This window comes from Lissotriton vulgaris, chromosome 4_1 (assembly GCF_964263255.1).
Source record: "Lissotriton vulgaris chromosome 4_1, aLisVul1.2, whole genome shotgun sequence".
Taxonomy (NCBI): domain Eukaryota; kingdom Metazoa; phylum Chordata; class Amphibia; order Caudata; family Salamandridae; genus Lissotriton; species Lissotriton vulgaris.
In genome coordinates, this window is record NC_141691.1 from 1,271,004,674 (window position 1) to 1,271,030,310 (window position 25,637).

Below are 25,637 nucleotides of genomic sequence, written 5' to 3' on the forward strand. Positions count from 1 at the left end.
ATTTCTCTGCAACCTTACTGTAAGTCAAAACAAAGTGCATAAACAATTACCGTTCAAACTGTTTACAAACTGCATTACTACTGTAAAGTAGTTATTGCTTACCTGTGCCAGGTTTGCTTGGTTCTATAAAATAAAATAAGTAAAAGAATATTTTTATACAAAAACAATTGATCTGAAGTTCTGTCTTTTAGTGTGTGAATTTATTTGCTGGCTGAGTGTGTTCAACAAATTCTTAACACTATCCTCTGATACTGCCTTTCTGCTCGACCACACTACCACAGATAGAGAGTTAGGTGCTATCTAACTTTACCTCTGCCTACCTATGGGGTTTCATTGGACTTTGTGCACACTATACCTCTCTTTGGTATAGTATATACAGAGCCAGCTTCCTTTAATCGGACACAAGTTTTGTGTCAGTGGCGCGTGTAAGGAGACACTTCTTAAAATACGTGAGCAGCCGACTGGCGTGTGGTCGGAGCCTGGGCTGTGTCACCCAATGTGCCACTGTCGAGTACTGCCATTGTGTTGTGTGGGTAATGTTATAAGCCAACTGTAATGTTGGGAAGTCCATGAGTCCTTCGGCATCGAACAGATCCTCAATTCGCTTGTAGTTGGCTTCTTGCCAGGCCTGAAATGCCCCTGCAATTGTTTTTAGACATAGTTGTATTTACTGTTGCAAGCTCACCGTACAGACCCATACTGCAATAACTCTGGGGACCCACTCAGTTAGTATAATCTGAACTGTGTGCTATGGCTAACCCTCGGAGAAAGCACCTATTTTTAATTTCCTCCTCAAATCTTTGTGTGTCCATATCCTTCGGATTAAAATCGATAATGTAGCAGGTGTAACATTAACACCAGTGCTTTAAGTCTTTTGATGGAACATTTGCTAAATGACATTGCAGTAACCAATCATACTTGTCAGGCATTTGTGTTCTTGCAGTCAAATGGTACCCCTCTGTTGCAGCATATTGGACTTTAGTACTGTGATTTTGCAATTGACCCACATCATATAGTGGCTACTGATTTGCATTAGAGTTTTGTAATGTTTTTAACCAAATGTTTAATTTTATCTGAATTCCTTTAATGGTAGTGACGTGGCATTATAATGATTTACAAAAGTTACAATTTATTAATGATAAAATTCAAACTTTCAAGTATAAGTTAAACATAGTAAGTGTCTGCCTGGAATTGTGCAGATATGTAAAATGGTGTCAAATTTATTAGCAACTCAATAATTTTTTGACCCGCCAGTTTCTCTAACTCCCACCCCTCCTTACCCCCACCCAGCTGTATCAGATCTGCAAGAAACCTGAGATGCCTCCACTGGGCTTAATGTGCAAACAGCCTACCAATGCACATTCATTAAAAGAACCAAAGTTATTTACACATGTAAACGTATTTCCTTTCTTGCAAACTATGCTACTGCTTGATGGGTCTCCCCAAAACTTGCTATACTCATTGAAGACTAAACATGGTAACTGTCTACATTGACTGTAACTTGCGTCTTCTCCATGCACTGCTTATACTGTTTTATATTCTATGAGTTATTCTATCTAAAATAATAGCATTTACTATAATACTTATAACACTGCAAATCAGATGGTTTGTGAGAACACAGTGCAAGTCATAGTGGCGATTTATGGTTAATGTAGTGTGTCTAACGAGTTGCATACACTGTATAAGGAGGTGCGCAAGTTAAAATAATTTGATGGTGTTGCGTAAATTATAAATCAAAGGTACAAGTTTAGCGAATAAACTTTTTGTGTAGTTTGGTTTGTTTGCAGTTTAAGAATAAATAATGTTATATTGATTAAAAGGGGGTGCATAATGTATCAATTTAAGGTGTAACTATAACTTTAGAATTCGTCATGTTTGTGTATTTTAACTTTGGTTTGCTTAGAAAGAATAAGTAAAGTTTTCCTAACTGCAACAAAGGATTAAACTTTGTTTTGTTTTTCATTACATTTCATATGTATATATGCTGTCCAATGACACTGGTGTTTACCTAACAAGAAATGAAATAAACTTAAATGTAGAATGCTAGTCTGCCCAAAAACAAATTACAAATCTCAAGCAAATTAGTAATTTCTCTGCCTCCTAAATGTAGATGGTGCATCATCCTTGACATCACCATGTGTCCAACAGTAATTCCAGTTTTGAATGAAACATAGTGTTAAGTGCACTGCCGAAGGGCATCCAGAAGACTCTTCCTTGTCCACAACATTGTCCTCATCCACTACTTGACGTGCATTGCAACAGAACTCACCCTATCCTGGTCTGACAAAAAAAGTCTGTCTGTAATCAGAAAATCATACCTTCATTTCCGCTTACCTTATGAACTTTGTGCACCGTCTTCACCCCAATTATGATGACTTATGGCAATAGTGGCTTCACTCAGTTTTTACATTCCAACTTTCCGGTTCAGAAAGACTGTTAGTAGGTAAAAAAATGCAGTCATGTTTGAGAGTGGTGGTACGTATGTCAACAATTACACATTCGCAAGGTGAAGAGCACCGGCCAATACACTCGTCATATTTCTCTACTTGATGAATTTGAGAGTCCGGCATTTTTAGGTTATTATTAATCTGAAATCAGAAACGTTTTAGCTTTATTTCGCGGGGTTTTCTGACCATGCAAACGTTCTCCACACATATTTAGTGGGCCTACACAGAATTTACCTCGAGCCGTCCTAGTCACTCAGGACCTCGAATAGGCCATTAAATCCAGGAATGTTCCAGAACTGATACTTTTGCTAGAAATGTATATTTTAGTGCTCACTTCTCTCCACCCCTCTGATACTGCTGTGCACGAAGAACTTAAAAACCTGAATCTGGAGGCCATTATTTTGCTATTCGATATGCAGCATAACATGGGCGCGTTCTGTGTCCAAATTCCTTCAAATGAAGAATCAAATTTCACACTAATGTACTACTAGTATGACGTGAATGAGGTACCAGAGGTGCTGTATAATACAGAGTGTCTGATTACCAAAGCCCTAGTGCCGCTGAGGGTGCACCTTTGTGCTACTTTGTTTCCCCATTTGTCCTGAGCTAACGTCTAGGAGCTTTGCTCCCACAACCAAGTGACCTACTCGTCATCAGCCACCAACCGAAGGCTCCCTATCCCCCATTGGATAACATTTGGCCTCAGCACTCTGCACCCAGCTGCCCTAGTGCCGCTGAGGGTGTAACTAGAGTGCATCCCTGACCCTGGGGGGCCCCAAGTCTACACCCAGAACCTCAGCTCCCTCTACCAAATACTTACCTCAAAACCGATAACACTATTTTCCTACATAGGATAACATTGACTGTTTTTCTTGGAAAAGTTTCTGTGTAGAGTTTGAAAACCTAAAGAAATTCTTTAAATTGTACTGTTTAACAAAAACGATTTTACTTACCTGATATTTCAGGATATGTCCCAGAGTAGTATCCAGGTATACTACAGTGTGTAAGAAAATTAATCTAAAAAGTAACTTACCTGGTATTTTACTGACAACCTCTGTACTGTATTTACAAAGTATTGCATTTCTCTGCAACCTTACTGTAAGTCAAAACAAAGTGCATAAATAATTACCGTTCAAACTCTTTACAAACTGCATTACTACTGTAAAGTATTTATTGCTTCCTTCTGCCAGGTTTGCTTGTTTCTAGAAAATAAAATAACTAAAAGAATGTTTTTATACAAAAACAATTGATCTGAAGTTCTGTCTTTTAGTGTGTGAATTCATTTGCTGACTGAGTGTGTTCAACAAATTCTTAACACTGTCCTGTGATACTGCCTTACTGCTCGACCACACTACCACAAATAGAGAGTGAGGTGCTATCTAACTTTACGTCTGCCTACCTTTGAGGTTTCATTGGACTTTGTGCACACTATACCTCACTTTGGTATAGTATATACAGCACAAGCTTCCTATAATCGGCACAAGTTTTGTGTCAGTGGCGCGTGTAAGGAGCCACTTCTCAAAAGACGTGAACAGCCGACTGGCGTGTGGTCGGAGCCTGGGCTGTGTCACACAATGTGCCACTGTCAAGTACTGCCTTTGTGTCGTGTGGGTAATGTTATAAGCCAACTGTAATGTTGGAAAGTCCATGAGTCCTTCTGCATCGAACAGACCCTCAATTTGCTTGCAGTTGGCTTCTTGCCAGGCCTGAAATGCCCCTGCAGTTGTTTTTAGACTCTGGGGACCCACTCAGTTAGTATAATCTGAACTGTGTGCTATGGCTAACCCTCGAAGTAAGCATCTATTTTTAATTTCCTCCTCAAATATTTGTGTGTCCATATCCTTCAGATTAAAATCGATAATGTAGCAGGTGTAACATTAACACCAGTGCTTTAAGTCTTTTGATTGAACATTTGCTAAATGACATTGCAGTAACCAATCATACTTATCAGGCATTTATGTTCTTGCAGGCAAATGATACCCCTCTGTTGCAGCATATTGGACTTTAGTACTGTGATTCTGCAATTGACCCACATCATATAGTGGAAACTGATTGGCATTAGGGTCTTGTAATGTTTTTAACCAAATGTTTAATTTTATCTGACTTCCTTTAATGGTAGTGACGTGGCATTATAATGATTTAAAAAATGTTACAATTTATTAATCATAAAATTCAAACTTTCAAGTATAAGTTAAACTTAGTAAGTGTCTGCCTGGAATTGTGCAGATATGTAAAATGGTGTCAAATTTATTAGCAACTCAATAATGTTTCGACACGCCAGTTTCTCCAACTCCACCCCCTCCTTACCCCCACCCAGCTGTATCAGATCTGCAGGAAACCTGAGATGCCTCCACTAGGCTTAATGTGCAAACACCCTACCAATGCACATTCATTAAAAGAACCAAAGTTATTTTCTTGAAAACTATGCTACTGCTTGATGGGTCTGCCCAAAACTTGCTATACTCATTGAAGACTAAACATGGTAACTGTCTACATTGACTGTAACTTGCGTCTTCTCCATGCACTGCTTATACTGTTTTATATTCTATGAGTTATTCTATCTAAAATAATAGCATTTACTATAATACTCATAACACTGCAAATCAGATGGTTTGTGAAAACACAATGCATGTCAGAGTGGCGAATTATATTTAATGTAGTGTGTCTAACGAGTTGCATACACTGTGTAAGGACGTGCGCAAGTTAAAATAATTTGATGGTGTTGCGTAAATAATAAATCAAAGGTACAAGTTTAGCAAATAAACGTTTTGTGTAGTTTGGTTTGTTTGCAGTTTAAGAATAAATAACGTTATATTGATTAAAAGGGGGTGCATAATTTATCAATTTAAGGTGTAACTATAACTTTAGAATTTGTCATGTTTGTGTATTTTAACTTTGGTTTGCTTAGAAAGAATAAGTAAAGTTTTCCTAACTACAACAAAGGATTAAACTTTGTGTTTTTTTTCATTACATTTCATATGTATATATGCTGTCCAATGACACTGGTGTTTACCTAACAAGAAATGAAATAAACTTAAATGTAGAATGCTAGTCTGCCCAAAAACAGTTTTAAAATCTCAAGCAAATGAGTAATTTCTCTGCCTCCTAAATGTAGATGGTGCATCATCCTTGACATCACAATGTGTCCAACAGTAATTCCAGTTTTGCATGAAACATAGTGTTAAGTGCACTGCCGAAGGGCATCCAGAAGACTCTTCCTTGTCCACAACATTGTCCTCATCCACTACTTGACGTGCATTGCAACAGAACTCACCCTATCCTGGTCTGACAAAAAAAGTCTGTCTGTAATCAGAAAATCATACCTTCATTTCCGCTTACCTTATGAACTTTGTGCACCGTCTTCACCCCAATTATGATGACTTATGGCAATAGTGGCTTCCCTCAGTTTTTACATTCCAACTTTCCGGTTCAGAAAGACTGTTAGTAGGTCAAAAAATGCAGTCATGTTTGAGAGTGGTGGTACGTATGTCAACAATTACACATTCGCAAGGTGAAGAGCACCGGCCAATACACTTGTCATATTTCTCTACTTGATGAATTTGAGAGTCCGGCATTTTTAGTTTATTATTAATCTGAAATCAGAAATGTTTTAGCTTTATTTCGCGGGGTTTTCTGACCATGCAAACGTTCTCCACACATATTTAGTGGGCCTACACAGAATTTACCTCGAGCCGTCCTAGTCACTCAGGACCTCGAATAGGCCATTAAATCCAGGAATGTTCCAGAACTGATACTTTTGCTAGAAATGTATATTTTAGTGCTCACTTCTCTCCACCCCTCTGATACTGCTGTGCACGAAGAACTTAAAAACCTGAATCTGGAGGCCATTATTTTGCTATTCGATATGCAGCATAACATGGGCGCGTTCTGTGTCCAAATTCCTTCAAATGAAGAATCAAATTTCACACTAATGTACTACTAGTATGACGTGAATGAGGTACCAGAGGTGCTGTATAATACAGAGTGTCTGATTACCAAAGCCATTCATTTCTGCAAGAAATGAAGACAATCTTAGAATGAAAGTTGATACCTTGTAGCTTATACCCAGATTAGAAATAATTGTCAGTATTGTCTCTGCAAGAATATACATTTTCAGCCTTTGTTATATGTTGTTTCAGCTAAGTGTTATTTTCTTCTTGTCTCCTATGTGACAGACCAAAGAAGACATCGAAAAGGCTGAAAATATTGCAGCTTTGGAGCAGGCAAGCTCTACAATTATCAGGTCCCAGCAGGTACAAATGACTTTCAATCTTCTCAATTGCCCAGAATCTACAGGGTTTCATTTCTTTTTGTAAGCAAGTCCTTTGTCATGCTCTGTTTCCATTTGTAAGCTATTGCAGAGAGGTAGGTATATGATAGTCTGTTTTTGTTCAGCAAGAAGAATGAAGGGGAACCACCTCGATTGTTAGCCTGTCATTGGTTTCTCTCCAAAATGCCCAATTGATTTGGTCCTTTTGGAGAAGCCTGAAAAAGGCTTTATAAAAAGAGTAGTTTGCTATTTTCTCAAATCGTACCATATAAAATAAATAAATTTTTGCTCACACATGGAGCCAAATCAAGCAGTTACAAAACGTGACACACAAGAATACTCTGTTTTATGATTCAAGATACCTACAGTGCACTTCTGGAGTGCATTTGTAAGTATTCTTGTTTTGTGTTGATAAAATAACTCTTATTGGTTTTTCCTTTAGCCATGGGGCATAGAGAAGAGGCTGCAAGAGGTGAAATCTGCTGGCTCTGTTGTTACTTCTCAACAAGTCACTGTCCAGAAAACTATCTCATCTTCTCCAGAGGTTATTTTAGTTTCATTTCATACAAACTAATGCAACTGCTTAACTATCTGCTTAACTTCTCTACCTTATTTCAAGTGTACCAGTCCTTAAACGCGTTAGCTCATACTTAATGTAAAGCTGTCTGACATATTTCATATCCATGTCTGTTGTAAATATATGAGACGTGAATGTTGGTCTTCATTGTCATGTTCACTTATGATGTAGTACTGTTTGTTCATAGTGCATGGTCCGACTCTGTCACGAAAATTATTTTGAGGTGCACTCTGACTTAAAACAAAGCAACTCTGCCATTTTCCACTAAGGTCTATGTGTTTCTGGCCAGACATTTTACACACACCCTACAGGAGTAGCACTTGGCAGAAATGCCTATTTAAATTTAAATGCGGGTGGCTGGATTAAAAAAACTTGGTAATATTGATGAATGCTTTAGGAAATCAATAATAGTCACAGTCAGTAAGGTTCATGATCCCTTTGACACAAAGACTATAATGTTCTGGAATGTATTCATGATTTTCGTATTGTGTTTTTATCCCTTGAATTGGGCATCAAATGTGTGACCAAGATTTAAGAAAACAATAAACTGGTGCTTCAACTTCTGACCCAACTCCAAGGAGGAGTAGACAGGAGCCAAATATGTGCAGAGCACATATCTGATACGGATAATGAATTCTAGTGCTGTGGATGCCTGCATCATTTGTAATGAACCATGAAAGCAAGACATATACAATAACTCCTAAATCTGTTTTATGTTTGCATTTTGACTGAGTGGTTGGAGTTTGTTATGGACAGGACTCAATTTAAGCCCTACCAGGAGTTGTTTCAGTGTTGGTATCCATGGGTAGGCCGACACTTGCCTAGAAATGTGTGTCCCTCTCTGGATCACAAAAATACAAATAAAACGCCGGGCATTTCATGCATTTGCTTCTGCTTAGATAATACATCTGTTGGACCAGATGTCACCAGATGAGCTTTGGCACAGGCAACAAAACATCTAGTGCTGAAGAGATAGTTGCCATACTCTTTGTGGTGACAAAAAGCAAACGGAGCCTTAGGCCATTGGCCAAGCAAAAGCTGCTCCTAAAATAACTTTGACTTTTACTGGAGCCAAAAGTTTCCTATTTCCCAAAAAGATTGGACAAAAGACAGAACACAGCAAAAGTGGCAGAGAAACGCCTGTTGTTGATGCCTTTGACTTGAAGCAAAGAAATGATTTGTGGCATTCGGCACAGAAACACTGAAAACATAGGGCTTAATCGCATTGTGGCCAAAAAATAAAGAAGGCTCAGCCACATACAGAAACAACATTCTTTCTGTGCCCTAAACATCTGGATTAACAATTTAGCCTCTGACATTGTAACCAGGAAATTCAGTCAGAAAGGTACAAAATAAGATTCTGCTCTACAGATTGTCCTTGGTCCAGACCACTAAAAAATTTACATCCACCAGAACCACAGAATAATGTGGACAATAGTTCTGTCCCACAGCAAATGCCTGTGGATAATCAGACATATTCACAGGTAGGTGAAAGTTGGACATTGAGATGAGCAGGAGGAGAATTGGCAAAGCCACTCCTTTGGGAGATTTTTAAAGTTTTTTTATTGTGGCTGTTTCCACCTTATCAAGTGGGCACATACTAGACATCGCTGAAGCAGGCAGCCAGAAGATTAAGTGGGCAATTGAGGAAGAAGATTAAGATTTCTTTTTTTTAGATGTAAACGGTAATGCCAATACAGCACACAACCCAGTACCTCTCTTGGCCTACCTAAGCCTGTTACACCCAGAATAGAAAGTGAATATTACTCTGCCCACCACAACTCAGTATATAATAAATCCCTTGGGATTCGGGATCACACTCATTGTAGCCAAAGTAATGAATTGATCAGTAACCATCAGAGTTATGACTTGTCCAGGGAATAGTTACATGTATTGCATAAGAGAATTGGGTTCTAAACTCCTGTTCCGTGTTGTGTGGCAAATTCCACTAACAATTTTAATCTGTACAGTCATCAGCAAAGGAACAAAATTGAAGAACTGATACAGCATTTCCCCGAGGATCATAGTTGGGGGCTTAAGGATCTCACTATAGCAATCTTTCGGAAAGGAAAGCTGATTGTAAATGCGTGCTGATGGCCTCCCTTGATTCCATAGTCTGCTTTTTTTTTGTTAAACTCTGGCTTGTGGGTGGGGGGGTCACTTTGTGGCACTGATGGCAGAGTAGGCTGTAGGTTCGATACTATTCGACCTCTTCTGGCAAGATCTGCCGTCTTAGTTCTCAAGGAAATTATGGCTACCCCACTCAGTAGATAGGTAAGCCTAACCTCATAATCTGTGTTTAAGGGGATGACCAATATATTCTCATCACTGAGCGGATAATTCTGCAAGCTCTGTCTTGGAAGACATTTGCATATTTGAAGTGGTGTACTGTACTCTGTGTGGACAATAACCTTGAAACCTCATTATTGGTAGCCAAAAGTGTTCAAGAAACACTTTGCAAACACAAGGAGATGATGGACGGAGCGCTGAACATTTCCAGACATTCAGCCCCAGTCACAGATCTGGGTGGAAGCAGCCATCATCGTTCTTTAGCTCCGTTTGCCACCCCAGTTCAGACACAGCTATATGCAAATCAGTCTGACCCTGTGACTCATGGGAACAGCCCAGCCCGAACTGCCAAGCCATGTCTTCCCTGGACCAAAAACAAGCATCCTGGGACCGATTTCAAAACAAGCACAGATTCTGCTTGTCCACCCACCAGCATAAACGATGTACTAAAATGATTGAAGTGTCCTGGATGCTGTAGGTTTTCATTCCGATATGCCTCTGCTAAAGACACAAATGCTTTTCGTTCAAATAAAAATTAATGTTTACTGGGGAGGGACACAGATATACATGTTGAGATTGTGGAATGTGGTAATTTTGGGTTCTTGGAGAACCCACAAGTCCTATATATCCCCACATGAGAAGGGTTCAGCATATCTAACGGTATATTGCTTTTGAAAATCTGCCATAGTTAGAAGAAGTTAGAAGAAGTTACAGATCAAAATGTAGACACAAATGGCTGTTTCTTTTTTTAACTCAGTTCCAATATTCTTTTATTTCAACAGTATTTGACTTTTGCATTCATCTTCAGCGACATTTTTCCTTTTGTCATTGGGGGCTAGAAACCACTTTCAGGTGAAAATCCAGACAGGTACAATCTATGAACAATACACCATTACACTATTCACAATTTTTAGGTAGTGTATTTATATCAGATAGGCAAAGAAAAATAATTGTCCACATGAAAGAGTAAAGCATTTTAGATCTAAAGATCTAATGAAGAAGAGTTGCTTTTTTTGAGTCAGAATTCCCTTGTATCAAAATTGAGTTCTTGCATTCCTTAAAAGAGAGACCACCATTCAGTTATTCTAACATAGCTTTTATTTCAAATATAGGGCTCAGAGGATTGGGTTATTGTAGACAAACTGCCCACTAAGATAGTTGATGATCCGAAAAACGTTGTGACATACAAACTGACGATGGTGACCAGTAAAACCGGTGAGCGTCCAAGTGAAATCACCACATCCAGGGAATTTCAGAGCCATGATGCCTTCCGCAGTGAAAGGCACTCAGCGGAAGAGGAGCGCAAGCAGCAAATGTTCACATTTGGGAAATCGTATGATGCAGTATCAGGGAAAATTGTAGCAATGGCAAGTACGGAAAAGAAGGATGAAAAAAATGTGACTTCCCCATCACATGAACTGCTCCAGAAAGCAGAAAAGGAGGTAGCTGAAATTGTCAAGATTATTCCAGTGATTGGCCAGTATGAGGTTCGTGAACCTCACATTGAGGAAAAGGCCAGAAAAGTCTCAGAAGGACAGACAACAATAAGAAGATTATCAGAAACGTTGTCAACTATCAAAGAGTTGGATTCACTTCTGCCAAGTCCAGAAGAGGAAGTTCAGAAGAAAGGGCAAAAGGAAGATCAAGAAGTCCATGGTATAGTGGTAGGAGGAGCAGCGAAAACCACAACAGTTGGAGAGCAAATTGAGCATCAAGCTATCAAAATAGACACACCTGTTTGGAAAGACAAGAAGTTATCTGAGTGGCGATATTCCAGAGAACCAACCTATACCGTTGCTACTGCTCACTATGTAACTGAGTCATCTACTTCTAGAATCGTGGTAACAAGAAGCTTGACTTTATGCTCCACAGCTTTAAGATCAAGCATGAATATCCTGCAAATCCTTGCTTCATTGCACCTTTGAGTTCATGTCCCGCTTAGCTTTGTATTCACAGCTAAACCCAGCTTTTAAACAGTTATTTTGTTACCTCTGCTAAGTTAGCTTAACCGTCCAAAGCAGGCATCAGTGCAACAGAGTTTTATTATTGCTGAACCAGCGTACAAAAACTGCCCTAACAATTCTCTTTAATACACCGAAATCCCTTTTCTAACATGCATGGGCCCTACTGAACAAATGCTTAGCGTGAGTTCAAGAAGTACTCAAGTCCATGCATGGCCTAATCTTAAGATTAGGGCTGCAGGAGCTGCATTTTGTATGTGACTTTTCAGTTGACCCATGCTTGACATCTTCTCTGGCTGTCAAATTTCATGGGATCATTGTGACATTCACGTCAACACTGTACATGATGGTCAGGAAATAGGTTGACTAGTAGGACAGTCAGCTGGCATCCTTCAAGACTGTTTTCAAAAGAATGTCACAAGCATTGCTCTGAACACATATTGATTACTTGCACAAATGGAGCATGTTATGCTGTGCAACAATGTATGAGGGGTTGAACTCTTTTTTGTTCTTCCAAACCAAATAATACATATGTAGTCTTTTGTTTAGGTTTCTGTAAACCCTTTGTATTACCAATATAAAAAATTTCAGATTTGACTATTTTAGTTGTTCAGTGGGGCTCACTGCTTTATGAGTACTTACAGCTATAAACTGATTAGTTTTTCCCTTTTCTTTTCATGTCTCTAACCTTACCTTCACACTTTTCTGCCTTTCCCTGCATTGCAATATACAGTTTTGTCTTGTAACTCGGATGTTTTATGTCTGTCTGTCTTTTTTATGTGTATGACTCTATATTTCTCTGTCTGTGTAGAAAAAAGAAATCTCTGGCGAAGTGACAGTGGATGGTTCTGATATCTACAGTGTCATAGAAACTTCTCGGAAACCCACTGAGTTTTTAGGCGGGGTTGCTTCTTCTTCACCTAGCTGGGCTCAGGTGTTAACATTTTTCTATATATTAATTCCTTACTTTATAACCTCCTAATGTTTTGTACTGTTTCATCTTTCTTCTTAGTTTCTTGTTTATAATTAGAATGCCTATAAGGTGCTATTAGGAAGAACACTAGTTATTTTTCGATTACCTTCATCGGACAGTTTAATAGCCTTGAGGCAGGCCTGAGCCTGATTTAGGGTTTGGCAGACTGGACACTTAGACACCGGTTCCCCAAACAGGGCATACTAATGGGAAGCTATGAAGGTGGTACTCCTGGGGGTATGTATACACACCTCATATGGGGTGAGACAACAACTACTGAAAGATATTGAGAAACATGAGCCTACCTGGTCCAGGTTAGTAAAGAGGCTTCATGCCGACCCTCAATTACTTGACGAATGGCATTTGGTGAAGGCTGAGTTACTGGAGACATGAAAGCGCCTACAGTAATATGACCATACAGTGTATCGCCAGAGACTGTTTCATGAGGAAGACAGGTCGGGCGCCCTCTTAGCAAGATTATTGAGGTGAGAGTGAGCCACAGAACCGAATACTAAATTTACAGGACCCTGAAGGGAAAGTGTTGTATATGCAAACAAGAATCACTGATTTTTTAGCTGGACACCTGGCCAAAGTCTCTGCGCAGGGAACCGAGTCCTTGAATACCGCAATAGCGGAGTTCCTGGTTTCTGGGAAAACACCCAGGAACAACAGGTTCCCTGCAGAATTCTACCAACAATTACCACCGATCCTGACTGATAGATTGGTGGCAGTATATAATGAGGCGTTAACTACACAAAACTTGCCAGATTCTAAGCGGGAAGCCTTGTTAATAATTATTCCAAAGCAGGACAGGGACTCACAGACCCAAACTCATACAGGCCGATTTCCCTTTAAAATATAGACGTGAAGGGTCTGCGTGGGATACTGGCGAGTAGATTGCTTCCTCATATATCATATCTGAGCCACCGAATTAATCGGGATTCATCCCACGCCATAATACTATGCTTAATCTGAGACGCTTGGCTCGTGTGTGGCATAATCTGGGTCTGAGAACGGAGGAATAGACCCTGGTTCTCCTGGACATCGAACACACGTTTGATTCATTCTCCTGGCCCTTTGTTTGGGCTACATTGCAAAAAATTTCTGTGGGACGCAGATTTATCAAATGCATTCAACTACTCTATGTTTCTCCCAGGGCCAGAGTTAAAGTGGGAGGTAGAGTCTCGGTGGCGTTTCAGCTGCAAAGGGGTACCAGGCAGGGCTGCCCCCTATTGTCTCTGATATTTGCCATTCCATTGGAGCCATTGGCCTGTGTGTTGTGAACCCACATTTAAGCATGGGGAATAAAAGTGGGCTGCACCAACCATGTAGCCGTTGATACCTTAGTGTACTGTAGACAACCACAGAAGGCCATACCAACCCTGCTGCGAGTTCTGGAAGAATTCGGGAAGGTATCAGGGCTCCAAGTTAACCCTAAAAAATCAAAGGTGCTCCCTATGGGATGTCTGGTAGATCGACCAGCGGAAACGCTTCCGATAGTAGGGCTGACTTGGACAAAAGAACCAATTAAGTATTTAGGCATGATTCTGGCTCAGCTGGAGCAAAGGTTTCTAGAGCTCAGCGTAGGTAGGGTATTGGAGGGAATACTGAATTCGGTGAGCTTCTGGAAAGACCTGCCTTTATCTCTGATGGGCAAGTTTGCAATTACGAAAATGGTCATTGTACTGTGTTGGTTGTACGTTCTTCAAAATTAATTTTATAGGATTCCGTGGTAAGTCTTTAAGCAAATAGATTCCCTGCTAACGGAACTGCTGTGGGGCAATAAATGCAAGCGTATTAGCCTCTCAACTCTACAGAGACCATGGCGGTTGGGAGTGGTGGAGGTACCCTGTATTGAATATTACTACATGGCGGCACAGTTACAACGTGCAGTCCATTTGTTAGATGACCAAGACAATTGGAAAAAAGGCTCCTGGAGGGGTCTTATACAGGAGGTTCGTTGCCAGAGCTATTAATGCTAGGGAGAGGGATCCCGAGACAGCCGTATATTATTAGGCACATGCCGGAGACATGGGAAAATACAGTGAGAAAAGAGGTGAAACATGCACCATATGCGCCCGCACACCTGTGAGGGTGGTTCCTGGATTCACCAAAATTGCGGAGTCAATATCGGTACGCAAATGAAAGGCAGGTGGTTGCATGTTGATGGGCGACTTATACCAAAATAGCCAGTTTACTACATATGAGCAGCTGGGAGCAGAGCAATTCCTACAATACGCTAAGATTGCACAAGTGGCCAGAGAGATCTTGCCATCACCCCAAGAAGAGCCCCCGATAATGAGAAGCCTACAAGTAATGCTGCAAATGGCACCAGGTCGCCACATGATAACACATCTATATAGGGAACTTAGGGACGACTTGCCGAGACCTCCACTTCCATTACAAGGCAAATGGGAGGAAGCGGCGGGCAGATAAATCACATAAAATGAATGGGAAAAGATATATGAAGGGGTAAAATTGAGCTGCTCAATGCACGTTTCAAACGTATGCAATATAATTACATTCACCAGGCTTACCTCACACCTAAGGCCCTCAGGAAAATGTATACAGAGCAGTCCGGCGAGTGCCACAGATGTAGGCAAACAGAGGCTGATTTCATACATTTAGTTTGGGCATGCCCACAGGTGACAACCTTCTGGGAGGAAGTGTTGCAAACAATAAAAACGGCATTGGGGTGGAGGTCCCAAGAGAAATATGCACAGTTTTACAGGGTCTGCTTCCCTCGCCTGAAAAGAAGCTAAGCAGCAAATTTGCTCTGCTAGGTTTACTCCTTGCAAAAATAAGCATTGCGATTGCATGGCAAAGACCAAGGCCCCCAACCCTAGACAGTTGGTTAACAGATATGCGTTAATGGGCTACTGCTGAGCGAGTAAGAATGAAACTAGTTAGGAAGGATGATAGACTGGCAGGCAACCTCCTAGCATGGTCATTGATGATAAACCACTTACAGTCTTAAGTCGAACACAAACTCACAGACCGAGACAATTGACTCACAAACCTCATATAACGTACAACAACACGAACTATACCAATGACAGCGTGATATTCCGCAAAATTTCAGAAGACGTCCAAATTGGGGGGAGGGGGTGTTAAGGGAGTTAAGTTACAATAAAAGGCATGTTTAAGTAGTTGATCACTAAAAATTGTATTAATCTGTGCAATATCCCACAAAGCTTTGTGTTCTATACTGTTGTAAAAGTATGGTTAAGACGTTATATTCTGGGGGACATAAACCCACTGCACTCACTATTGCCGTTGGAACAGTGTATTGCCATTTTTTATGAAATGGCAGTAAAAAAATAAAAAAATAAAACTTCACACAGATGAACTACGGAGACAGACCATCACGTCTCAAGAATGGGAGTTAAGAAACTCCTGTTTCTCCAAAAGGCCTCACCTCATATTTTATGTGCAACTGTAGAAACAAAAATGCATTCATGTATTCCCATCCCCAATCTAAAGGGCACTGTTGTTAGACTGGTATAGGAAATTAGTGTAAGCCTTTCCTCTGATACTGATGATTCCAATAATTACAGAGAAGTTTCAAATCTCCAGCATCATTTTGATCTTGGTGGCCTCCAACTTGATCAAAACTCCAGTACACATACATGCTAACAATGCAAGGGGCAAAAGGTGTTCCATCCAAACCCAAAGGAGATACAACTGACCGCTTGATTCATGAAAAAGACTAATTCAGTCCTTTATTCCTCTCCCTGAAAACCTCTGAATATTATAAAGGAAGCACATAAACCTCTTCACTTTTAAGTGAAACATATACATTATGTGGTGCAAAATCACCAATTTGCAACAAAGTCTAACAAGCAAATGTGTTATAAATATTTATCTGAGATATTTTACAAAGCTACTAGACTACAAACTTACTTATGGTTTCTTGCAAATACATTTATTAACTGTTGCAACTTAGAAAAGGGGATTATAAAAAACAGGTTTTCTCTATCCCAGTAATTAACTGTTTCTTAAAAGAAGAAAAAGGGTATACCCTTCACATGCAGATCCACCTCCTCACTGAAACCAAAGCCTAGTCCTAGCAGGACTCATGAAACCACTGTTCAAGCCCATAAAAAAGGCCTAATTAAAGTACCTCAGACTTAAGACAATCCTTTTAGTTGCTACCACATGGATAAGAAGCATAAGCTAGCCATAGGCTCTCAACTAATAAAAGCATACTTGGACATTTCTAAGGATAAGGTTAGCCCAAGAATGCATCCTTAAATTCTTACCTAAAGTGGTTTCAGCATTTCATATTAACCTAACTATAACTCTATTGTCTTTCTTACAAAAGCAAAGGAAAACATCGAAAAGTCTACGTAAAATTTGTAGAAAATACCTTGCAAGCACTAGGTCCAGCTGTCATTAAAGGTACGCATTGCAAGATGGCTAGTACAAATATCAATGTGTACTGGTATAAGTTAGTGAACTCAGTAGTAGAAGTCAAATTAGGGGCACCTTCTACTAGAATGAAAGGAGAAAATACCTTTTATGTCTATTGTCTCTCAACACAATATTTGTGTGGCAGCAACATGGCCATTTAAACATACGTTCACTAAACACTATTGTATGAATGTAGAAACGCGCAAAGGAGCAGTAGTGAGTTAGTAAATGTTGAGGCATTTATTTAGTTTCACTCCCTCTTCAGACCCCACTCCTCAGGAGACCTAAACTGCTAAACAATTGATGCATAGCATGTGAACCTTGAAGAGATTTCACTCTGCAAAAGAACTTGCTACTTACCTGTAAGAATGGTTTTGCTCCTTGAAGCTCTTTTAGAGTCCCATGTGATACTCCTATCTAGCCTATGAAGGTGGAAGTTGTACATAATAAAAAAATTAACTACATCTAAAATGGAGGTTTATGTTAAGGAGCATTGTGGGCTCATGGTTAACTTGACTGTGAGTCCTATAGATTCTGCCTATGTTGATGCCCATCACAGAGGAAAAAAGTTCTTCTGGCCCAAACCACTAGATAGCCAAATAATGCACAGCATGGGAGTTTAGAAGAGCTTCAAAGCTGCAAAACCGTTCAGGAAAGTAACTGGTTTCTTATCTTGTGTTTTGTAGGACAGATATCTACACCAATGGTGCCATGAAGGTCCTTTATGGTTTTTAAAGACACGAAAAAAGATGAGACTGTCCATTAAAAAACGGGTTCTAATGGATTATGGTCACTGCTAATTTATCCAAGCAATTTCACCTTTGTTCAGCAGATACATTTCAATGCTGTAGATTAGTAAATACTCCTGTTCTAGGATTTTGAAGGCTTATGTTATTCCTATTTTGAAAGCAATTTTATACATTTGTTTAGGAAGATATCAGAAATTTGTAACACTGCAAATTGAACGGAATGTGTTTTGCTAAACAGGAATCTTGATTTTGCACATTTGTTGCATGCAGGGCTGTTCATGAACAGTATTTAACTTTCCATTATATATATATATATATATATATATATATATATATATATATATATATATATATATATATATATATATATATATATATATATATATATATATATATATATATATATATATATATATATATATTCTTTTTTTTTTCTTTCACTGAAAAAACCATAGGTTTCAGCCACGTTATAGTTAGGAATTAGCATTTAAAAAACCTTAGAAATTCACTGAAAAAGCCATAGGTTTCACCCATGTGATAGTTAGCTGGACATTTCGCTCATACAAAACCATTGAAATTCCCCCGTTATAGTTAGTTCAGCTAACTATAACTCGCGCGCCCGCCATGCACTGCTGATGACATGGCATATTAAATCACTCATGACATGGTCGGTGACATCACTCATCACATCACTGATAACATCTCAAATGACATCACTGATGGCCTCACTGATGACATCATCCTTGTCAGCATTGTTACTATTCTATGAAATGCAAATGGAAAAAGCATCCTCCTCTAATGCTAAAGGTAAACAAATTTAAAATATACCTACATTTCACCCTCCCTACCTAGCAGATTAGTTTATGACTACAGAAAGTCTCATAGGATTACATGGGCACACCCATACCTCTGGTACTCAGCAGTAGTGGATCACATTCTGTGCTCCACAAACTGTCAAGATACGAATGTTCTCCAACTGTGTGTAACTTTGCCTCCACAATGGATTATGAGATGCCAAGTTTCAGAGGTGCCCACAGCTCCATATGTATTATGGCTCGAACGTGCGAGGATCATTCTGAATCACAGACACAGTATTCAAGATAACCTTGATGTTCCATGCTCTCACTATACACACAAAACTAGTGAGGCAGTTTACAAATCTAGCATACCAAATTATTCTCATATAAAGCAAAATATTCAGCCTTCTCTAAACAATATCACAAGTACGTGTCGTGTGCAAAGCAGAGCAGGAAAGCAAAAATAGCGTGTAAGCTTCTAATAAACCCATGCTAACTTAACAGGCTGTGAGTGCAACGCTCAGCCCCACAGCACCCTTTCTTAATCAAAGCACGTGATATAAACGTGGGCGAATTAGGAACGCAGAGTCCAAGCCTAAAAAGCAGAGTCAAGTTCACATTTCCAAAAAAAAGTCATTCGCTCTTTGATAGAAAACAGTAACTAAATGATAAAGAATACGTAGAAAATCGGTCTTAATCCAACAGCGTGTAAGCACAGTATGTAGCAACAGCCTCCAAGAGGAAGTCATTGTTCACATCTGAAAACATTTCAGCCATCCAATTCAAGAGTGAGAATGAACATACATGTTCCTCAACACCCGGAGCCTCTATCACCATCGGAGGAAAACTCGGGTCATCTTCAATGTAACTGCGTGCCAAGAACTCAAGCTCCGCTGCAAAAACATTCCAAGGTCCCATTATTCCATGTGTCGCTGCTAAGGCCATAATCCCGCCGCCAGAACAGAGCAAGTCATGAACCACTAAGGGGCTCATCATCTGGTCATAATCCGCGTTGGAAGACACCGTACTGCAGAGATACAAATCCAGGGCCCAGTCGAAATCACAGCTCAGGCAATGGAACATAGGTTGAACTCATGTGAAAAAGGAAAATCGAAACGATAATCCATAAGCTGCACTCAATGTTGAAAGAGGCAGCACTCCATAGTAAATAAGCATTCGGTTGCGGAGCAGCAACAGCCGGGACATATTATCGTCTGCTGCTGGATGTGCATCCATATTTATGTAAACAAATAATAAAAGCACACCAGCAACTAATGCGAGTATTAAGCGCAATCCACCAAAGATGCTGGAAAAATCGAATGAAAAAATCCCAAAAAGACACCAAATTAAGGGGCCGATTAGGATTGCGGTGAAACCGCATCCTCCGGGCCGGCGGAAGCCACCGCCGGCCTGGAGGATGCGGATTCACCGCTGCGGTGATAGAAAAGACCCCCCGCCAGATTAGGATGGCAGGGGGGTCGAGAAGACCGTCCGCAGCTTTTCCGCCGCCGTCCCGCGGCAGAAAAGCTCTAATATGGTGGCGGTGTCTATCAGACACCGCCAGCCATATAAGGATGCATGGGGAAACATGCTTTTCCACGGCGGCTTTTCCGCCGTGGAAAAGCATGTGGTCTTTTCTGTTTGGGGGCCCGTTGCGGGCCCCCAGGGTTTATGGGGGTGGGGGGTGCACATGGGGGTACCTATGGTACCCCCCTGCATTTGCTTGCACATAGCGGCAGGCACCGCCCGGTGCCTGCCGCTTTGTGCATGCAAATGCACTGCATGTATTTTTAGCATTGCGGCGGGTGCTGCTTCAAGCCGCACCCGCCGCAATGTTAAAAATGCAGGATGTGACCGCCAGGGTGGCGGTCACATCCTAATTCTCACGGAGGGACCGCCGCTACCCCTGCGGATGGTCCCTCCACCTCTGGGGTAGCGGACGGACGCAGGTCCGTCTGCCATCATAATGACCACCATACTTTCTACAGAAGTCACAAGGCCACTGCTTCTAACTTTAAAAAGTAAGGTAACTCCGTAGTCAAGGACACATTAAAGATACTCTAAATTAACTCCCCAAAATTCAAGAGCACGTCTGTATTTAATAAATCATGCACTTCTGTGCGGGTGTTTGCTACATAAAGGACAAATGTTTCTGTACCAGATATAAGAGTGACCTCTTTTTGAGACAATAGCGCTCTTATACCATTCTTTGGTTGACTCTGCTTTCAAGGTCGAAATCGACCGCCAGATGGAAACATCCAGCTTCCCATGCAGAGGAGTTAACACAACTTTTTTTTAATCAAACCACACGTTCGGTTACCGTAATCATGTAAGTGATGCCTGCTAACATTGCACAACAATCTCCATTATTTCAAAGTAAGTAACTCCCGTTTCCAGTAAACTGAACGTTGTTATGATAGCAGGTGTCGGACTACCTTTCAAAACTCAGTCCAAATCAGGCGCATCTTGTATACAAGAGCCATGCAATTGTATGTGTCTACAAATTAAGGAGGGATCTGGTACTATTGTGCAATCCTCGCCATACACATAGACTACTTTTCCGTCCCTCAGGCACCTATATGTAAATGGTAATAACCAAGCTTCATGGACATAAGCGCTGCCAAAACATCCATATCTGCCTATAGCATAGTATTTCATGCAAAGCTCAAACTTAACCAGGTTAAAAAATAACGTTATGATACTGTGGATAAGCCACACACCTGAATTGGATCTCCAATGAGTGACCACTTCTAACCATTCTCATAGCCCTGTGCTCTGATTTGACAGTGAGAGAGTGATCGCACCACAGTTTATACTGCTAATCATTCTCAGCATACGCTACGAATATGCTTCGAGGTTACGCGGCGCATCAAAGCCTCCGTGTGACGTCATATGCACACCACACATGATAAATGCATAATCTTAATAATATTTTTTTGTTGACCAACACGTGTTGTAATGCTTGTGCCTTACGTCCTTCAAATTAGTTTCTAGGAATACGTGTGACCAACTCTGATCAGAGCGGAGGCCAAGGCCGTGGTATCTGTGGCACGAAATCTCATCGATCACAGAGAACATATGCGCAGGGTAAAATGAAAGTAACAGGTATAATAAAAATACCAGAGGAAAACGACTAAAATGGCGGTTGGACGGAGTATGTAATCATCGTTTGGCGCCTCAACACTACATTTCAAATAAATGTACATACAATATGTTTATTAATATATTACAAAAGTATAGCACCGGATAACATACATGACCCGGGAAAAGAAAGCAGCAAATTTAATACCTAAAATCAGGAGAGGTTTGCTTGGCGCACTTGAAGAAAAAGAAAAAAAAGTGCACTTGCAAACAAGTCTGCGCATGCGTTGACAGTACAACTGATGCAGCAAAAAAAAAACGGAAAGTTTTACATACTGTCATAGAAATATAGATCTAAAAATTGCCCCTGTAATTTAGCCCCCCCTGGACCTAATAAACAAAACAGACTTCTAGTGTTTTTTCACCTTTTCTACCGCGTACAAGTACTGCATGAGTACCCCGCCATTTTTTTTTTAAATAAACATTGAGCCTAAAGATCCATGTACCACCCTCCTGACCAAGACTATAGGGTCAGAATGTTTCTACCCTGCCCCCTTTCCTTATATCTCAACTTTGTTTTACTGTTTTCTTGTGACTCGGCTCTCGCGACAAACAAGATGGCTCCCAACATTTCCTATTTTGGAGTATTGACAACCAATCAGCATGCAGCTCTTGCTCGTAATTGTACGTATTTCCAAACGCGTACGCCTCGATTTGCCTTTTAAAAAAATAAAAATAAAAAATAGAGCCTAAACATCCATGTACGACCCCCTGAGCAAGCCTAGAGGGTCATAATGTTTCTAGCCTACCCCCTTCCTTATTTCTCATTTTTGCTTTACTGTTTTCTTGTGACTCGGCACAAGATGGCCACCAACACTTCCTGGTTTAGAGTGTTGACAGACAGTTCACAGCCAATCAGCATGCAGCTCGCGCTCGTAATTGAACAGATTTCCGTACGCATGCTGAACTCCGTCTCTAGATATCGCTATGATTTTACTTGAAATTTTCTCAGAAACTACTGAACGGATTTACACCATTTAACCCAAAGCACAATCTGCGAACAGAACTCTACCTCTGCCAAATTTCGTGTAATTCCATTCAGCCGTTCGGGCTGTAGCCCTGGCTAAAAATTGCATGGGGAAAACACGTTTTGGGACCCCCATTTTTTCTCAGCCCCCACTTGACGAATCAACCCCAAACTTTCAGGGAAGGAGCGTAACCAAGCAGGCCATTTTCTTGGAGAAATTCACAAAGATTCGTCCACTGGCGCCAAAGTTATTCTAAATAGAATGTTGTGGATTTCCTATGAAAAGTAGGTCCTAACTATAACTACCTAATATATATATATATATATATATATATATACAGGTCCACAAAACGTAGTAAAACTACGTAAATGCACTCCCCTTGGAAGAATCGGATTTAAGAAATCATTAGCAGAGTGCGCTTTTCCAAAAGTTCTTGTTTATTTAGAGTGCAGCATCGTGACAGCTCATGGAAACAAAAAACCCAACGCGTTTCAGCGAGGAAACTCGCCTTGGACCCGTGATCAAGGCGAGTTTCCTCGCTGAAACGCGTTGGGTTTTTTGTTTCCATGAGCTGTCACGATGCTGCACTCTAAATAAACAAGAACTTTTGGAAAAGCGCACTCTGCTAATGATTTCTTAAATCCGATTCTTCCAAGGGGAGTGCATTTACGTAGTTTTACTACGTTTTGTGGACCTGTATACAACAAAGGGGGACCTTTGCCCCTTTATGCACCGCTGTCACGGTGTCCCGGCGTTACAAAGGAGGTGGATTTGAATATATATATATATATATATATATATATATATATATATATATATATATATATATATATATATACTTTTTTTTTTTTTTACACAAATCTAATAGGCGGAGAATTGATCTCAGCCCACACGACAAATGTGAAAGAGCCCTCTATCAGAAATTCTTCTGTTTGATGGCATTTTGTTAATATTACTGCTGTTGCTTTGGGAAATGTTGAGGGTCTGCTAAATTAAGATTCTACACACAACTTTCAACATGTTGTGTTCAAGATATTACTAAATTGAGGGTAAAGCCAACCCCCCCCCCCCCCCCCCCCAACCCTAAGCTTCTCACATTTTGGCGAGTGGCAGGCACAGTTCAGTCAATTCTTATTTTGAATGAGGCATTGAAGTAAAAGCGATCTGTCTCTTCTGGAGGATTTGTAACCTGGTGTTGCCACACTGAGGGGATGTACGATGACACTGATGTGTATTTTTATTAAACTATTTTATGCTACAGCACCTTCTGTTTTAATCAGCAGTACAAGATATCTTGTATACATGGCATAAATTATGTGCATAACAATATTCATTTCCCGTGATCATATATTAAAATAAGAACTGGCCCTCATTTTGAGCTTGTCAGAAATTGAGAACACTATGTGAAAAGCAGGCTTAGTTTGATTTAACATGATTTTTGTATTTAAAGAAAAGCCCTACTGCAGGTTACAAATGAGGTAATAATGTTTTTCAAATCAGGAATTCGCATTAGCACCTTTAAATGCAGAAACACTGGTGGAAATACCGCTTGTTTCCGCCCATTTCTTTTTAATTCACCTTAAAATTATGATTACTGTTTGTAGAAATGCAGTTACCAGCATCATATAACTGTGAAGTCCTTAGTGAACGTTTGTGACAAGGGACAGATTTTATAGTTGCTACTGCTCAGATTTGTCACTGATAATGTTTTTTAATGTCCTCACTTCCTGGCCTTACACACATACAAAAGCATTACAAGTGTTAGGCCTGGTGTTAGCCTAGACCTTTTGATTTTAGTAAAATTATACATATACTAAAGTAATACTAGCATAGATTTCACCTAGCCATCATTATCCATTAGTCTCTTGTGCCATTCACATTTTGCTTTCGACCATCACATTATATGGCATGGAACAATGGGTCAGCCCACCTGAGCTATTGCTCTTTTCACTGTCATTGTCTGGCTATACTCAAAGTGCACTTCCACCAAAAAAGCAGTCCCCTTGATTTCTGGGAGTATAGTGCTACTACTTATGCTTAAATGAATATATAGGTAGATAAATAGGTATATATATATATATACATGGATAGATAGATAGATAGATAATAGATAGATAGATAGATAGATAGATAGATAGATAGATAGATAGATAGATAGATAGATAGATAGATAGATAGATAGATAGATAGATAGATAGATAGAGTCTTCTAGGGCCCGCCATCTTTCCAAACACTGCTCCAGAAACCTTATTACCAAAATATTCAAACACTGCCTTCAATGGGTGCACATCAGTGACATCTATTTAATTATAAAGATTACAAAAACTTTAAAAACAAAACCAAGGAGCTGGCAACCAACAAGCCTGACACTAGACCTTTTGGCAACCAACAAGCCTGACACTAGACCTTTTGGCATTCCTACAATTGCGATCATAATTGACGGCAGATGTCGAAAAAACAACAAACCCATAGTTTGGCGTCTATCATAGATGCACCGCCCCATATTGCCATTTGCTTTCTGAGTCTATGGCCACCTGTGGTTTCAATAGCATGTAGATGAGCATTTTTAATTATAGGAATAGATAAATATAATTGGCCAACATTAATCATAAGATGTGCAACTATGCATCAGATTCACGTGCATGCCTGGAGTTAGGCACAGGATCTTGTGTTGTAAATGTTTGCATATATTACGGTTTTACAGTAATTTTGAGTAGTAGTTATTTGCAGCTCTTAGAAATGAGAGACGTGTGGTTTGAAGCTCTTTATAAAAAACAATTGACACTGTTATCTATCCACAATTATTTTTGACCTTCTCGTTTCCGTTCTCCCACAGAAAATTGAGTCAAAGAGTGTTGCGGAGTCCAGTGCCGGCGAACTGAAGCAGGAGGGTTGGCAAGAAACCCAGGACAAGACCTTGCAGGTTGTTCATGAAACCGATCTGGTGGAGGAGAGCCGTGTGGTGAATGTGCATGCTTGTGGCTATGCTGTTGGGCAGTGGAATACTTCATTGCAGGCTGTACCTGATTGTAGTTTATAAGGGATTAAGGGC

The 25,637-nt window shown here is 40.1% G+C and overlaps 1 protein-coding gene across 30 annotated transcripts in view; it reads left to right on the forward strand.

Moving 5' to 3' along the window:
- EPB41L3 (erythrocyte membrane protein band 4.1 like 3) overlaps positions 1-25,637 on the forward strand; it is an 878,261-nt gene that overhangs the window by 770,752 nt on the left and 81,872 nt on the right. For 19 of the 30 annotated variants that reach the window (XM_086965494.1, XM_086965496.1, XM_086965495.1 and 16 more), the window contains 5 exons: positions 6,623-6,700; positions 7,160-7,261; positions 10,696-11,424; positions 12,356-12,478; positions 25,422-25,508. In XM_086965494.1, coding sequence (XP_086821620.1) covers positions 6,623-6,700; positions 7,160-7,261; positions 10,696-11,424; positions 12,356-12,478; positions 25,422-25,508 — 1,119 coding nt within the window. The remainder of the gene's footprint in view (positions 1-6,622; positions 6,701-7,159; positions 7,262-10,695; positions 11,425-12,355; positions 12,479-25,421; positions 25,509-25,637) is intronic. The other 11 variants (XM_086965501.1, XM_086965500.1, XM_086965504.1 and 8 more) reach the window with 4 other exon arrangements.